The sequence below is a fragment of the Dipodomys merriami genome, unplaced genomic scaffold (genome assembly GCF_024711535.1).
Source record: "Dipodomys merriami isolate MVZ:Mamm:240054 unplaced genomic scaffold, mDipMer1.0.p SCAF_33, whole genome shotgun sequence".
Classification (NCBI taxonomy): Eukaryota; Metazoa; Chordata; class Mammalia; order Rodentia; family Heteromyidae; genus Dipodomys; species Dipodomys merriami.
In genome coordinates, this window is record NW_027204826.1 from 1,101,170 (window position 1) to 1,117,903 (window position 16,734).

General features: G+C 55.2%; 1 protein-coding gene across 1 annotated transcript; it reads left to right on the forward strand.

Annotated features, from left to right (window-relative positions):
• Positions 1-659: 659 nt before the first annotated feature.
• Positions 660-15,675, forward strand: Ctsh (cathepsin H). Its single transcript, XM_070042778.1, has 12 exons — positions 660-785; positions 4,039-4,070; positions 5,211-5,316; positions 6,155-6,225; positions 7,536-7,640; positions 9,277-9,363; positions 9,690-9,745; positions 10,119-10,200; positions 11,499-11,567; positions 14,116-14,222; positions 14,761-14,886; positions 15,296-15,675. The coding sequence occupies exons 1-12, from the start codon at positions 695-697 to the stop codon at positions 15,369-15,371; spliced, it is 1,008 nt and encodes a 335-aa protein (XP_069898879.1). The 5' UTR covers positions 660-694; the 3' UTR covers positions 15,372-15,675.
• Positions 15,676-16,734: the final 1,059 nt, after the last annotated feature.

A 16,734-nucleotide genomic window follows, 5' to 3' on the forward strand; every position in this document is an offset into this window, starting at 1 on the left:
GTGGGCTGAGCAGTGGCGCAGCCCGCAGAGGAGGTCTAGTCATCCCCAGCCCAGATGGACAGCCAGAGGGAGGCGGCTAGGGAGGACAAGGGGCGAGGGCTCCTGATGTGGGGGACAGGCAGGGTAGGCAGGCCGGGGAGGGAGGAAGCAGATGGGAAGGAGCAGCTGGGACCCACACCTTCCACGTCCTGGAGTTCCAATCCACACAGCAGCCCCAGAGGCCGCCGGGCCCTGCTCCCCCGGCCCCCGACCCCGCCCAGGGGTAAAGCACCCCTCCCAGCCCGACTCTTCAACGCCTGATGCTCCGCCCCGGCCCCGCCCAGGCCAGGGCTCCGCCCCAAGTCCTCAGCCTCCCGAGCCCAGAGACAGAGCCCCGCCCCGAGCGGCACGACCCGCCCCCGTCTGACCCAGCCCCCTCCCCGCCGACGGCTCCATTGACCACTCCTCCGCCGGGTTCCGCCCTCCTCTTGCTCCGCCCACGTATCTAGATCCAATGACAGGACCAGGTCTCCGCATCGCCCCGCCCCGAGTCGACAAGCCACGCCCTCGTCCGACCCGCTCCCAACAACTGCTAGCTCCATTGGCTCAAAGGCCTGGCCCCGCCCCGTGATGGCCCCGCCCTCAGCCCTCGGCCCCCAGCGCCCCCCCGCCCGCGGCCAGTGCGCGCTGCTCCGCTGCCGCCGCCGCCGCCGCGATGTGGGCTGCGCTGCCGCTTGTGTGCGCCGGGCTCGGGCTCCTGAGCGCCCCGGCCCGCAGCGCCGCCTCGCTGTCCGTGAATTCCCTAGGTAGGCCCAGAGCCGCGAAGGGGTGTCCGAGAGCGTGGGGGCCTGGGGGAGACGGGACTGGCATCCCGCAGGCCCGGGGGCGGTGCGTGCGGGAAGGGAGGAGGGCTGGGGAGGACGGAGGGAGGGGCCGGGGAGCAGGGCGGCCTCCGGGCCCGCACGGCCCGCACGCCCCGCGCCGGCGGGCTGCGCTGCCCGCGCGCCCGCCTTCCGTCCCGGAGGAACCCGCCGGGGCAGCCGGGGACGCGGGCCGGGCGCGGGGCGGCCCTGCCCGGCGCGATCGCGCCCGCCCGCCCGCGGCCGCCCTCGCTGGACGCGGGGGCCCGGGTGTCGCGCGTTGACACCGGTGCACACGCCTGCAACCCCAGCTTCTCCTCCCGAGGCCGCGATGGGAGGATCACGGTTCAAAGCCCGCCCAGGCAGGAAAGGCCCTGAGGCTCTGATCGCCCATCAGCCGGCCAGAAGCTGGAGGCGGAGCCGGGACTCAAATGGTAGAGCTCCAGCCTTGAGCCAAAGAGCTCAGGGACAGCGCCCGGGCCTGGAGTTCAAGCCCCAGGACGGGCACATCCATATAATGTCGTGTGCAGTGTTGTAAACCCCTCTTGGGAGCAAGCCTGGTGCCAGTGACTCCTCAGAATCTGCGACCCCCTGCAGCCCCTGAGCCCCCACAGCGCCCTGGGCGCTCTCCAAGGCGCTAGGCTGAGTCTTGTCTGCTCTGACTGCCTCAGCCCTTCCTCCACCTGTTCTGGAAGGAAGGGCCCCAGGCCCTGGGCTCCAGGCCAGCCCGCCCCAGGCGGCCACGGCTTTGCTTTACCTTGGCAGGCGGCCCACCAGGAGCGAGCCAGGTTGGCACAGAAGAGCTGGCTTTAAAGCAGGGCGTGGCAAAGCCCAGTGAAGACCTGCTAGTAAATATTTCAGCTTTGTGTTCCGTTCAGTCTCTGTAGTCAGTTTTCAGGGCTGTGGAAGGAGGAGAGAGGTCAGGGTCAGTAGGTAAATGAACCAACAAGGGGTTTGTGCTAATGTTTATTTATGGACATTGGAATTTCAATTTCATATGCTCAGGTACTGCACGGTATTATTCATTTCCCTCCACCTTTGTTTGTTGGTGGTGGTGGTCATAGTGCTTGATCACAGGGCCTGGGCACTGCCCCTGAGCTTTTGTGCTCAAGGCTAGTGCTCTACCACTTGGAGCCACATCACCACTTCTGATTTTCTGGTGGTTCATTGGAGATAATAGTCTCACAGACTTTCCTGCTCAAGCTGGCTTCAAACTGTAATCCTCAGGTCTCAGCCTCCTGAGTAGCTGGGATTACAGGTGTGCACCACCAGCACCTGGCTTCCTCCCAACTCTTTTAAGCCCTAGGAAACTCCCTATAGAAAAACAGGTGTCTGGGGGCTGGGAATGTGGCTTAGTGGTAGAGTGCTTGTCTAGCATGCATGAAGCCCCAGATTCGATTCCTCAGTACCACATAAACAGAAAAAGCTAGAAATGGCACTGTGGCTCAAGTAGTAGAGTGCTCACCTTGAGCAAAAGGAGGTCAGGGACAGTGCCCAGGACTTCAAGCCCCAGGACTGGCAGAAAATAAATAAAAATAAAGTAACTAAAAATAAAAGCATGTGTCTGGCTGTCACATGTTGCTATTTGTGGCTCATGCCTGTAATCCTGGCTACTCAGGAGGATGAGATCTGAGAATCAAAAGCATCTGGGGCAAAAACAAAAAAAAATCTTTGAGACTCTTTATCTTCAATGAACCCGCAAAAAACTGCAAATGGAGGTGCGGCTCAAGTGGTAGGGCTTTAGCCTAGAGGGAAAAAAAAGCCAAGTAAGAACATAAGCCCTTGAGTTTAAGATGGGGGTCGGGAAGCCAGGGTTTCACTCTACTCACTCTTTGGAAGCCCCCAGATGCACAGGCCAGCCCTGAACTTCCCTGCCACAAACCAGGGTCCTCAGTTGAGGCTGGATTCTTTGAAGTTGCCGACTATGTCGGGCCCCTAACCCAGGACTGGAAACCACCTGAAGCACTGCTCAGGTGTATGTTAGGGGGGAGACACTTCCCCAGGGAACATGGCCCCAGCTTGGTTTCTGAAGCAAATCTAGGAGCCAAAAAAGGAGATTTTAGTATTGAATGGTAGCTGGGAAGGTGGCTCAGTGGTAGAGTGCTCGCCTTGCATGCATGAGGCCCTGGGTTCGATTCCTTAGCACCACATAAGCAGAGAAGGCCAGAAATGACACTGTGGCTCAAGTGGTAGAGCGCTAGCCTTGAGCTGAAGAGCTGAGAGACAGCGCCCAGGACCAGAGTTCAAGCCCTATGACTGAAAAAAAAAAATGTGTGTGTGTGTGTAGAATAGTAATGGGGTACATCCTGGGGTGTGCCCTCTGCGAACATGGATAGAGGATTCTACCAGGGCCAATGTTCGAGGCCCTTTGCTTCCAGAAGCCCCCCTTTCCTCTCATCACCCTAAACCCATGGATATAAAATTGTGGGGGCTTGTACCTGTCATCCCAGCTACTCAGGAGACATCTCTGTGTCTCCCAGTTCAAAACCAGCCCAGGCAGGAAAATCTGTGAGACTCTTCAATGAGCCAGCAACAAGCTGGAAATGGAGGCGTGGCTCAAGTGGTAGAGCACCAACCTTGAGAGAAAAAGCTAAGGGACAGTGCCCAGGTCGTGTTCAAGCCCCAGAACTGGCAAAGAAAATAAACAAACAAATAAATAAATGGCAAATATTCAAGTGAGTGCCAGCCTTGAGGGAAGAAAGCAAAAGAGAGTGGCGATCACGAAGCACCGAGTTCAAGTTGCAACTCTAGCACAAAAAAAGCCCCAAAACTTTCTTACTGCTTGGTGTGTTGTGCATGCCTGTAATCCCAGCACCCAGCAGGCTGAAGTAGGAGGATCATGAGTTTGAGACCAATTAGGGCTATACAGTGAGGCCCTGATTGGGGGGGGGGGGGGGAGGGAGGGGGAGGGGAGGGGGGAGATATCTTTCCTCTCTGTCTGTCTCTCCCTCCCTCCCTCCCTCCCTCCCTCCCTCCCTCCCTCCCTCCCTTCCTCCCTCCCTCCCTTTTCTCTCTCTCTTTCTGTCCACTATGAGAGAAACATTTGCTATTTTTCAAAATTACTGTAGGGTATAAAACAGCATTGATTTCCATTTTTGCACTCGGAATTAAGTAACATTTATCTGTGGTGTCTTAAGTTTTCTAAAATGCAGATCAAGAACAATGACCCCGATCTAATTTTAATTTTCTTTCTTAACAGAGAAGTTTCACTTCAAGTCTTGGATGATTCAGGTCGGTACCCAACTTCTTCTTTCTGAAGTTTTTCACCTCTCAAGTTTCCTATTATTAACCAAACAACACCAGATTTGGAAGGAAAGTCCTAGGGGCTTTCAGACTTCATGATTTGCAAACCCTAAGGAAGAACTAGTAGCAGAAAGTTGCCCCCATCCACGAGTGTGGCTGGGAGCCTTTCAGAATGAGATTCATAGCCAGGCATGGTGGCTCATGCCCATAATCCTAAGCATTCTGGAGGCTGAGATCTGAGGATTGAGGTTTGAAGCCAGCCTGGACAGAAAAGTTTGTGACACTTCTTGTGTGTCCAGAAAGCCAGAAGTAGAAGTGTGGCTCAAGCAGTTGAGGGCTAGCCTAGCCTTAAGCAAAAAAAGCTCAAAGATAGTGCTCAGGCCCTGAGTTCAAGCCCCAGTACTGGGAAAGAAAGAAAGAAAGAAAGAGAGAGAGAGAGAGAGAGAGAAAGAAAGAGGGGGGAAGGAAGGAAGGAAAGAAAGAGATGAAATTCCTTTCTATATTCTGTGCTCAAAGCACCCTTGTAGATCTGAGGATCGAAGTTCCAAGCCAGCCCAGACAGAAAAGCCAGTGAGATTCTTTTTTTTTTTTTTTGGTCAGTCGTGGGGCTTGAACTCTGGGCCTGAGCGCTGTCCCTCAGCTCTTCAGCTCAAGGCGAGCGTTCTACCACTTGAGCTACAGCGCCACTTCCAGTTTTCTGGTGGTTTATTGGAGATAGGAGTCTCACGGTCTCTCCTGCCCGGGCTGGCTTTGAACCTCAATCCTCAGATCTCAGCCTCCTGAGTAGCTAGGATTACAGGCGTGAGCCACCAGCGCCTGGCTGCCAGTGAGATTCTTATCTCCAGTGAACCACCAAAAACGTCAGAAGCAGAGCTGTGGCTCAAGTGGTGGAGCACCAGCCTTGAGCCAAAAAGGTTGAAACAGCAGGCCTTAAATTCAAGCCCCAGGACCAGCACAGAAAATGATGATAATGACGATGATTGATGGTGATGGTGATGGTGATGATGATGATGAGGAGGAGGAGGAGGAGGAGGAGGATGGCAGAAAGGAAACTCACTGCCCCTGCCTCTGCACCTCCGCAGCAAGCTGCTTCCATGATGTATTGATGAATGATGAATGTTGTTTCAGCATCAAAAAACGTACAGCGCGGAGGAATACCAACAGAGGCTCCAGACATTCGCCAGCAACTGGAGGAAGATCAACGCCCACAACAAGAGGAACCACACATTTAAAAGTACTGGGCGGGGGCTGGGAAGGTGGCTCAGTGGTAGAGCGTTTGCCTTGCATACCTGAGACCCTGGGTTCGATTCCTCAGCACCACATAAGCAAAAAGAAAAAAGGCGGAAGTGGCACTGTGGCTCAAGTGGTAGAGCGCTAGCCTTGAGCTGAAGGACAGCGCCCAGGCCCAGAGTTCAGGCCCTGCTATCGGACCCCAAAAAAAAAAAAAGTACTGGAGGGGGCGGGCTGCGTGTGAGGGTTCGATTCCTCAGTACCACAAACAGAAAAAAGCTGGAAGTGGCACTATGGCTCAAATGGTAGAGTGCTAGCCTTGAGCAAAAGAAGCTCAGGGACAGTGCCCAGGCCCTGAGTTCAAGCCCAGGACTGGCAAAAATAATAATTTCAAATAAAATAAAAGTACCCGGGGTGCCCTTCTTCCATGCCCTTTGGGAAGAGGGGCTAGGGCCTCTCAGAACCCATCAGGGATTTGGGATTGTCAGCAACAGAGACTCAGGCTGGGCAGTGGTGCTTATACCTGTCATCCCAGCTATTCAGGAGACTGGGATCTGGAGATCACGGTTCAAAGTCGGCCTGGGCAGGAAAGTCTCTGAGATACTTTTATCTCCAGTGAACCAGCAAAAAGCCAGAAATGTGGCTGTGGCTCAAATGGTAGAATACCTGTCTTGAGCAGGAAAAGCTAAGTCAGAGTATGAGAATCTAAGTTCAAACCTCCCAGTACGGGCACACACAAAACAATTAATTAGTGGAGTCTAGTTATAGTCTATAAACAGAAAACTCTTAATTAGCCACTGCATAAGCGTCTCTCCTTCAGTCTTCCTCTTCTTCCCTTTCAGTGGCGCTCAACCAATTTTCAGACTTGAGTTTTGCTGAAATCAAACACAAATACCTTTGGACGCTGCCTCAGGTAGGTGTGATTCATTGAAATGCCACCCAAGATGTGAGATTTGCAGTTCGAAGCTAGACTGAACTGAAAAGCCTATGAAGCTCTTCTCGCCAATGCACCACCAAAAAGCCAGAAGTAGTACTGTGGCTCAAGGAGTAGAGAGCTAGCCTTGAGCAAAAAGCAGCTCAAGGGGACGAGCAAACCCCCCCAAAAAAATGTATTTTTTTCCCCTCAAATCTTTGGCCCACTCTGCTTGTCTAGATGCAATTCTATCTTCAACTGCAGCCAATGAGGGATGAGGGGGGTGTGTGTGTGTGTGTGTGTGTGTGTGTGTGTGTGTGTGTGTGTGTGTGTGTGTGTGTGTGTGTGTGTGTGTGTGTGTGTGTGTGTGTGTGTGTGTGTGTGTGTGTGTGTGTGTGTGTGTGTGTGTGTGTGTGTGTGTGGTGTGGGTGTGTGTGTGTGTTGGGTTTTGTTTGTTTGTTTTTGGTTGGTTGTGTGTGGTGTGTGTGTGTGTGTGTGTGTGTGTGTGTGTGTGTGTGTGTGGTGTGTGTGTGTGTGTGTTGGGTTTTGTTTGTTTGTTTTTGGTTGGTTGGTTTCTTTTCCATACCTGAAGTAGGGCCTGAAGTCAGGGCCTCCCACTCTGGCTTTTTCTGCTCAAGGTTGGTGTTCTGCCACTTGAGCCATACCTCCACTTCTAGCCTTTTGATGGTTAATTGGAGATGAGAATTTCATGGCCAAGTGCCGATGGCCTGTGGCCTGTCATCCTAGCTACTCAGGAGGCTGAGATCTGAGGATCACAGTTTGAAGCCAGCCCAGGGAAAGAAAAGTCTGAGACTTTTTTTTTTGGTCCGTTGTGGGGCTTGAACTCTGGGCCTGGGTGCTGTCCCTTTAGCTTGAGCTCTTCAGCTCAAGGTGAGCGCTCTACCACTTGAGCCACAGCACCACTTCTGGTTTTCTGGTGGTTCATTAGAGATAAGAGTCTCATGGATGTTCCTGCCTGGGCTGGCTTTGAACTGCAGTTCTCAGATCTCAGCCTCCTGAGTAGCTAGGATTATAAGCATGAGCCACTGGCACCTGGCTTCTGGGCCCTGAGTTTAAGCTCCACAACTGACACACACACACACACAAAAAGAATCTCATGGACATTGCTGCTTGGGTGGCTTTGAATTTTCACCCTCATATCTCAGCTTCCTGATGAGCTAAAATGAGTCATGAACCACCAGCATCCTGCTTGCCAATTCCACTTTAATTCCACTTTTGGGGTGAATAGAGGGAAGACCAAAGGTATTCTTGTCCTTTTTCCTGAAAATAATATATTTTGGTCATTTCAGAATTGCTCAGCCACCAAAAGCAACTACCTTCGGGGAACTGGGCCTTACCCACCCTCTGTGGACTGGCGGAAGAAAGGGAAATTTGTCTCCGCGGTGAAGAACCAGGTATATACGTGGTAGGCCCGGGCTTTCCTCACAGTGGCCACGTTTGAGCCAGAGGGGAAGCTCCGATCACCGCAGCCTCCGCCCACTGCTCGGCTGCGACTCTGAAATTCCTTGTCCTCCAGCCCTGAGGTGGTTGTTTTATGAATAATCTAGCTGCTTGCCAGGCACTGGTGGCTCATGCCTGTCATCCCAGCCACTCAGGAGGCTGAGATCTGAAGATCATTGTTTGAAACCAACCCAGGCAAGGAACGTCCGTGAGACTTTAGCTCCAGTGAAACCAGCAAGAAGTCAGACGTGGAGCCATGGCTCAAGTGGTAGAGCACCTTTCTTGAGTGGAAAAGCTAAAGGACAGTACCTAGGCCCTGAGTTCAAGTCCCAGTATCAGCATGTGCATGCGCGCGCATGCACACACGCACACACACACACACATCACTGAAGTTGACACGTGGCCCCCTTCCATCTCTCAGGGTACCTATACTTACCTGTGAGTCCCAGGACTGCCCTGTTGTCATCCAAATCATGCTTCCTGGGCTCCTCAGAGATTAGGCGCCAGGATCCACTCCTGCCTCCCTCAGCCTCCTCAGCCTCCCCTGCCTCCTGTGGCCTCCTCCCCCTGCCCTGCACCCCGTGTGGATCCAGTCCTGGCTGGCTCCAGAGGGGCTGTGAGGGAGCCCCGTTCAGCATGGCCTACACCAGGCTGGACATAGAGGAGGTACATACAGTGGGCACAGCGCCCCCTGCCGGCCCCAGTTGAGCAGCTTTTCTGCACACGCTTGGCTTTTCACTGAAACTGCATGAGAAAACTTGTGGCGGGACGGAGGTGTGGTGCAGTTGGTAGAGCACCAGCCAGTAAGTGGAGGCAACATGGACCAAGTTCGACTCCCTGCCTTAAGACCAAAACAAAATTTTTTTTTCACATTTGTATGGGTACGTGTGTGCACGTACATGCTCAGATGTGCCCGTACTGAGACTGGAACTCAGGCCTAGGCGCTGTCCCTTAACCTTTTCCACTCAAGACTGGTTCTTGGCCTTTTGAGCCACAGCTCCACTTCTGGCTTTTTGATGTTAATTAGAGAGAAGAGACTCTCAGGCTTTCCTGCCTGGGCTGGCCTTGAACTGTGATCCTCAGATCTCAGCCTCCTGAGTAGCTGGGATGACAGGCGTGAGCCATCAGCACCACTTGGCTTTTTTTTTTTTTTTAACTTTCTAAGAAGTCCTGTGGGCCCAGTGCCACATCCTCCCATGCTGATCGTATCTGGGAGGCAGGAAAGTCTACGCACTGGAAGGGACCCATGGAGTCCCGGGTGGCTGTTCTATGCTCAGCCAACAGTGGCAAGTTCGGCATCGGGTCCCCTCGCAGACCTATTGCTTTCTAGAAACAGAGACAAGGTGGTTTCCTCAAGGTCTCACGACAGAGGGGCTTCAAAACTAGCTTTCTGCCGGGCATGGTGGCATATACCTGTAGTCCCGACACTGGAGAGGCAGTAAGATTGTGCGTTTGAGGCCAATTGGGGCCGCATAGCAAGGCTATGCGAGGTAGGGGGACTCAGAAGAGCCAGACTCTGCAGTGGGGTGCAGGGGACACGTAGGCCTCACAGGGTGAGGGGGCATTGCCGACTTCCTGTGGCCTCCACAGGGCGCGTGCGGCAGCTGCTGGACCTTCTCCACCACCGGCGCACTGGAGTCCGCCGTGGCCATCGCCAGCGGCAAGATGCTGTCTCTGGTAAGATGGTGACCCCGAGGATGTGGGTGGCCAGGGCTGGGGCTCGAACTCAGGGCCTGAGCACTGTCCCTGAGCTTTTTTTTTTTTTTTTTTTTGCTCAAGGCTCTACCCCTTGAGCCATAGCTCCACTTCAGATTTTCCTTCTTGGGCTGGCTTTGTACCTGGATCCTCAGATCTCAGCCTCCTGAGTAGCTGGGATTGCAGGCGTGAGCACCAGTGCCTGGCTGATCATGTCATCTGGACATGATCATCAGCTAGGGGAAGTCGGCATCTGTGCTGAGTCCCCGCCAGCCTTGGGTTCACTGGGGTTCGTGCTTTCCCTCCAGGCTGAGCAGCAGCTGGTGGACTGCGCCCAGGACTTCAACAATCATGGCTGTCAAGGGTACATCCCTCCCCTCCTCTCCCCCCCAACCCTCTCTTCCAATGGTCGCCACTGTCAGATCCAACAGCCGCCACAGACAGGTCCCTGTTCACACCCCAGTGTCCAGCCTGTCTGCTGCTGCTGCTGCTTCCTGTCCTCCATCCTCTTTCCACAGCGCCTCCTGGTGGCATGCTAGGGACTGGGCGTGTGGGAAACTCCTCCCATCCTGTGATCCTTAGCTCTCAGCCTCCTGAGTAGCTGGGACGACAGGCATGTGCTACCAGTGCCTGGCAAGTGTGCTGAACTTGATTCTGACATCTCCGCCTCCAGCTGCCCCCCCTCACCTGTCTCTGAGGCCAGGCTCGGGGTGCTCACCTGCGTGCGCTCTCCTCAGGGGGCTCCCCAGCCAGGCCTTCGAGTACATCCTTTACAACAAGGGCATCATGGGAGAGGACACCTACCCCTACAAGGGCAAGGTAATTCTGGGGCCTCCACCACCGTTCCTCCTCCCTCCTCCCTGCCTCCCTGGCCTAAGCCCTCATGCTCATGGTGGGCAGGGACTCTGTCTCCTCCCCATCCCCTATCCCTCCCACATCTGGGCACCCCCTGGTGCTCCAACCTCATTGGGGGCCTTGCCCCATGTTGGCCGCTGACCCCCAGGCCCTGTCCCAGGCAGCCTGCTGACCATGCAGACTTCCCAAGGGCTCCTTTGGGCCATTCTCCCTGTCCCTTGCTTCCACAGAGAGCATGGCTGGGCACTGGTACTCACGCCTGTAATCCCAGCTACTCAGGAGGCTGAGATCGGAAGATCTCAATTCAAAAGGAGTACACGCAGGAAAGTCTCTTAAGACTTATATTTCCAGTGACCCACCAAAAAGCCAGAAGTAGAGGTGTGGCTCAAGGGGTAGAGCACCCCTGTCTTCAGCATTAATAAGCCCCACTACTGGCACCAAAACAAAGGGTGTGGCAGCCTGCCCCAAGCCACTAGGTTCATCTCCGACTGCAGTGGGGTCTTGTTCTCAGCCCTCTGGGGACTTCAAGCCTCCCCTCCTCACCCCAGCCACACCTGACTTCCCCTCAGCCCATCAGCCAATCAGTGTATCAACCAACCAACACATTAACCAATCAACACATCAACCAGTCAATGCACCAGCCAATCAGCGCCAGCCCCTTGCTGCGTCTCAGGCTCTGGGCCTGCCCGCCCCTGTGCTGTGCTGTGTTCTGCCTCTGTTTGGTCAGCACAGCTCTCTGGGCCGACCCTCCCACCCCTCCCCACCACACAGGCTCCCGCTCCATTTCTGGCCACATTGCCTGGTGCTGTGTGGGCCCGCCCGGTGGTGTCCACCTCTGCCAGAGCCCACCAGGGCCAGCCCGGCCCCTGAGTGCTCAGCATGATGTTTCCAGTCATTCCTGCAATGACCCCCTCACCAAGGCCCTCGGGCACATAGCTTCTGCCTGTGAGATGCTGTCATCTTTTATGCCAGTGCTAGACTTGAATCCAGGGCCTGGGCACCATCCCTGAGCTTTTGTACTCAAGGCTAGTGCTCTACCACTTTGAGCCACAGCACCACTTCCTGTTTTTTGGTGGTGTGTTGGAGATGAGAGTCTCATAGACTTTCCTGCCTTCAGATCTCAGCCTCCTGAGTAGCTGGGATTATAGGTGTGAGCATCAGTGCCCTGCTGGGAGTTTGCTTTCCTAACTTTGGGGTGGGAAGACGCCGTCTTGGGCAGGGTGTCTTTAACTTGCCTTCCGTCGTCTGCCTGCCCGGAGCAGAACAGCAACTGCAAGTTCCAGCCGCAGAAGGCCATCGCGTTTGTCAAGGATGTCGCCAACATCACACTGGTGAGTGCCCGGCCGGCCCTGCTGGGGACTGTGCTCTGATGCGCAGGCGCCGGCTGGCTTCCTCCGCTGCCGCGCACTCAGCAGGATGGCAGTCTGGAAGTCCTGGACCAGTGGAATACTTGGCTTCTGAGCTGCGGGTCCACGAGAGGCTCCAGGCTGGAGGGTCTGCCTCTTGTGTGGAAAATGCAAACAGGGAGCCGGGGCAGTGGCTCACACGGTCAGGGTTCAGGAAGCCAGCCTAGGCAAAAAAAAAAAAAAAAGTTAACCCCCTTTCTCAGTGATAGCTGGGCACGATGTGCACACGTGTCAGCCCGGCTACTACAGGAAGCATAAAATAGGAGGATCGTGGTCCCAGTGACCTCCTAGACAAAGCACCCAGATCCTGCTTCAACATCTCCAGTACAAAAGGAGCTGGAAGCCTGGCCCAGCGACAGAGTGACCCGGCCTGCCTGGGTCCAGGCCTAAGACCTCAGTGCCATTGAAAAGAAAAGAAGGCAGCAGACCAGAATCCCCGTCTACTAGAATAGAGGAAGCGTGTGAGTGACGTCAGTGCCTGGAGTGTGGTCTGCCCCACCCCTGCAGGGCTATGGTGCCTAACAGCTTGAGTTGTCTGCCGGGCATTGCCATCTCCTATAGACAAGGAACCCCTGGGAAAAAGGCAACAGGCTCAGAGTGTCTGTCATGCCCCAGGCTGCCCAGCCAAGGTGGAGGCTGGACTTGAACTAGAGTCCTGGCATTTCCAGAACCAGGGCTCAGGGTCCTCACACCTGTTACCCACCTTAGCCACTTGCTCTGGCTCACGGGCTCCCCCTGCCGAGGGCTGTGAGCACTGCAGTCCACGGAGAAGTTGGATAGAGTCCTTTCGTCCTGGGCCTGGACTGGAGACCCCTTCAGGGGTCAGCTATAGACTGGAGCCCAGTGCAGACGCCATACGGATGTGGTGCAGATGTGATGCAGATGTGGTGCAGAGGTACAAGTGAGATGCAGAGGTGGTGCAGATGCTGTGCAGAGGTGCAGATACGGTGCAGACGTGGTGCAGGTGCGGTGCAGGGGTACAGATGCCGTACAGGTGCAGATGTGATGCAGAGGTGGTGCAGGGGTGCAGGTGCAATGCAGACACGGTAAAGAGGTACACACGCAGTGCAGAGGTGCAGCTGTAGTGTGGCTGCGGTGTTCAGGTCGAGGGACGTTTGTGGAAAGGGTGCTGGTCAGGCCCGTGTGACATCTGCCATTTCTGCGTTGAGCTCCCTGGACTCCACATGTCTACAAGCGTCTAGAAGGAGCCACCTGATTTCTCTGTCCACCTCAGGAGCCGGGAGGGAGAGGGGGAGGGAGGGCTTCTCTCCGCCCTCCTCTCCTCCTCCTGTTCTCAGAGCCCTGGCCTCTGCTTACAGAACCTGTGCCCTCACCTTGGATGGTAACGTGAGCTGATCCAGACCCTTCCAATTTCTGGCACTGGGTTGGAGCTGTGTGGGGTGCAGACTACCCGCGGGGACTTTTAACTGACGGCCTTCAGCCTGCTTGACACTGTACTCTATAACCTGAGGCCCCTCCCAGATTTTGTGACGGTCCTGGGGCTTGGACTCAGGGCTTGGGCACTGTGCTACTTGAGCAACAGCTCTACTTTGAGCTTTTTGTTGGCTCACTGGAAGTATGCGTCTCATGGGCTTTACCTCCCACGCCTCAAATAGCAATCCTCAGATCTCAGCCTAAGTAGCCGGGATCACAGGCTTCACCACCAGAACCCAGCTCACACTGTTGCTATGAGGTTTCACTTTTTGTCCAGCAGGCCTGCCTCTGCTCTCACCTACCCACCCCTTCCCCTACCTTTGCTCCCCCTGCCCAAGGGGCAGGGCCTATCAGGAGACTCCGCCCTTGTTCTCCACCTTCGGAGTCTTACCATTATTGCACTGAACAATCCCTGGGCTTTGCCAGCTGTTTCCTAGACTGACTGAGTGTGTGCACAGGTCCTGGGGTAGAAGCTGCGAAGCCCTCCCTTCAGGGCCCTGAGCCTAGGGGCGGTTGTGAGAGCAAGGCCATGTTGTGCCCTGTGGTGGGACGTGGGAGGGAGGGGGATCTACACAGGATGAGAGGGGAGAGGACGAACTCAGGAAGGAAGAGTTAGAAGCCAACTAAAAAAACTCTTGAGTCAGGCACTGGTGGCTCCCGCCTGTCATCCCAGCTACTCAGGAGGCTGAGATCTGAGGATCATGGTTCAAGGCCAGCCCGGCCAAAAAGTCCATGAGACTCTTATCTCCAATTAACCACCAAAAGCTGGAAATGGAACTGTGGCTCAGGTGGTAGAGCACCAGTCTGTAGGGACAAGGCTTAAGTCGAGGCAAAAACGCCCAAAGGCCCTCCTCCAGGAGGAGCGGGCCCGTGCAGGGCTCAACTCAGGGCCCGTTTCTGCTAGCGAAGCGGGATTTACACACACACACACACATCCCAGCCCATGATGCTGCTCTGACAGTGGACCCCAGCCCATGATGCTGTCTGACAGTGGATGGGAGGTGACCGGGGGGTGCCTGTCTATCATGTCCGCCCACAGAACGACGAGGCAGCCATGGTGGAGGCCGTGGCTCTCTACAACCCTGTGAGCTTCGCCTTCGAGGTGACAGAAGACTTCATGATGTATAAAAGTGGGGTTTACTCCAGGTGAGTGGGGTTCCAGGAGCCAGCAGATGCTCCGACACCAGCCGGGTGCTGCGTGGCCCCCAGGGTCCCCTCTGGTTCTGCGCCACCCTGGGATGGGGCCCACGGCTGGGCCAGGTCAGGAAGGATATCCAAGCCTCACCAGGGGACAGGGCAGAGCCAGGGCCATACCGAGCCCAGAGCTCCACCCTCCTCCACCCAGGGCCTCCACTGGCTCAGAAAACATGGCAAACATTTGTGTTGGGTAATGGTGCTGGTGCCTGTAATCCCAGCTATTCCAGAGGCTGAGATCGAAGAAGTATGGTTCAAAGCCAGCCCAGGCAGGAAAGTCCACGAGACTTTATCTCCAATAAACCACCAGAAAACCAGAAGTGGCGCTGTGGCTCAAGTGGTAGAGCGCTCGCCTTGAGCTGAAGAGCTGAGGGAGAGTGCCCAGGCCCAGAGTTCAAGCCCAGCACTGGTGCACACACACACACTCAGCACTGAGGGGATTATGGCATGGTCTTTCCTCACTAACAACCCATTTTTACTTTGTTCCTAGTACTACCTGTCATAAAACTCCAGATAAAGTCAACCACGCAGTGCTGGCGGTCGGCTATGGAGAAGAAAATGGGGTCCCCTACTGGATTGTGAAAAACTCCTGGGGTCCCTATTGGGGGGACAAAGGGTGAGCAGCTTCCCAGTCCCCTTCGGTGTTGGGGGAGGGGTGAAGCCCTAGGCTCACGCCTGTAATCCCAGCCACTCAGGAAGCAGAGATCTGAGGATCATGGCTCAGAGCCAGCCCGGCCAGACAAACCTGAGAGACTTGTATCTCCAGTTAACCAGCAAAAAACAAGTGGCGCTGTGGCTAGAGGCTTCGTGAAGCCCCAAGTTCAAGCCCCAGGCTGGGAGTCCCAGCTGATCCTGAGGGAGTAGGTAGAAAGCAAGTTCATTTGGTGGCTTAAGAGAGAAGATGTCCAGTCAGGTCTGCCAGATGAGGAAATTCATTGGGTCAGGTCGGAGTGAGTAGCAGAACATTCCAGAAAGGCCTGTGGTGGGGAACACCCCAGAAGCCTTAGCCGCCCCTCTTCCCCCAGGTACTTCCTCATCGAGCGAGGGAAGAACATGTGTGGCCTGGCGGCCTGCGCCTCCTACCCCATCCCCCAGGTGTGAGCCAGGGCCGCAGAGGTGACCGATGGTCAGACAAGGAGAGGGACCGGTGGCCCGCGCTCTGTGGTGGAGGAAGTGGGGCGACCCACCAGGCCCCTGTGCCTTCTACCCTCAAGCCCTGGCCCAGCTAGAAACCCAAGGATAGAGGAAAAAAAGAGAACCAGCAGTGAGCCGCCCCATCTTCAGACCCAAGAGCCACGAGCCTTCAGTGCCTTCTCCATCATCCCGCCCAATGGAGCTGCCTGGGATCGCTGCTGTCGCTTTTGATCAATAAACATTCCTGAGCCCTGCCGTGGCCAGGCCTGTGCTGGGTGCTTGTGGCCTGGTCAGACCCTTCGCCCTCTTTCCTGGTGGCTCCACAGCCTCCTCACCCTGCCCTGCTGGAACATGCTGGAAACTTCTGTCCTCTCTACACCATCCCTCCTCCTGCTTTCCCTCCCAGGCTGAGGCTCCAAGCCTTGGGGAAATCCCTGCCTCAGTCCTTCATCCTCCTCTCTCCGTACTTCTGGTTGTGTGTGTATTGACTGGGGTCTGAACTCAGGGCCCCGGTGCTGACCCTGAGCTGTTTTGCTCAGGACTTACACTCTACTGCTTTAAGCCCTTTCTCCACTTCCAGGCTTTTTGGTGACTCACTGGAGACAGACTCGTGGACAACTTTTCTGCCTGGGCTTGGCTTTGAACCACAATCTCAGCCTCCTGAGAAGCTAGGATGGCAGGTGTGAGCCACAGCGCCCGGCTGCAGTGCTCATGGGGTTTTATACAGGTGGCAAGATGTGTGATGTTATTTCCCCAGTGACACACAGACATTCTACCATAGTAAACACCAACAAATAAGGCACAGAATAAAAGCTCTTTGGAGGCCGTAATCAGCCATCTTCCTATGCGGCCCACAGGGGCCTGGAACTCACCGCTCCACCGCCTCCAGTCCTATAGATGTTAAGGCAAATTGTTTTGAACCGTTCTAAAGCCACACGTTGGTGGCTCACATCGGTAATCTCAGGAGGCTGAAATGTGAGGATCAGTGTCTCAAGTGGTGCAGTGGTAGTCTTGAGCACAGAGGCTTAGGGACAGTGCCCAGGCCAAGTCCAAGCCCCAGGACTGGCAAGAAAATTGTTCTATCAACTTAATAAGGGGAGGCCATCTGTACAAATTAAGACACATAAAGTCAATATTGACCCAAGTAAAAACAGTAAAAATAAATAACCCTCTGCAGACGGTTCAACATGGAGGCCTTCCCATGTTCCATGCGCCAGACAAGCCAATCCACGCGGGGCCTCCCTCCAGACGCCCCATCCCCGCTCCCACACAAACGCCATCATCATTAGCTACCAATGCTTGTGCCGCTGAAAACAAGCACCTATGGAAA

Excerpts from the sequence above, each read along its gene's own strand:
- Ctsh (XM_070042778.1), top strand. The coding sequence starts at position 695 with ATGTGGGCTGCGCTGCCGCTTGTGTGCGCCGGGCTCGGGCTCCTGAGC. Across the intron at positions 9,746-10,118 it reads AACAATCATGGCTGTCAAGG|GGGGCTCCCCAGCCAGGCCT; the intron begins GTACATCCCTCC and ends CGCTCTCCTCAG. Across the intron at positions 14,887-15,295 it reads CCCTATTGGGGGGACAAAGG|GTACTTCCTCATCGAGCGAG; the intron begins GTGAGCAGCTTC and ends CTCTTCCCCCAG.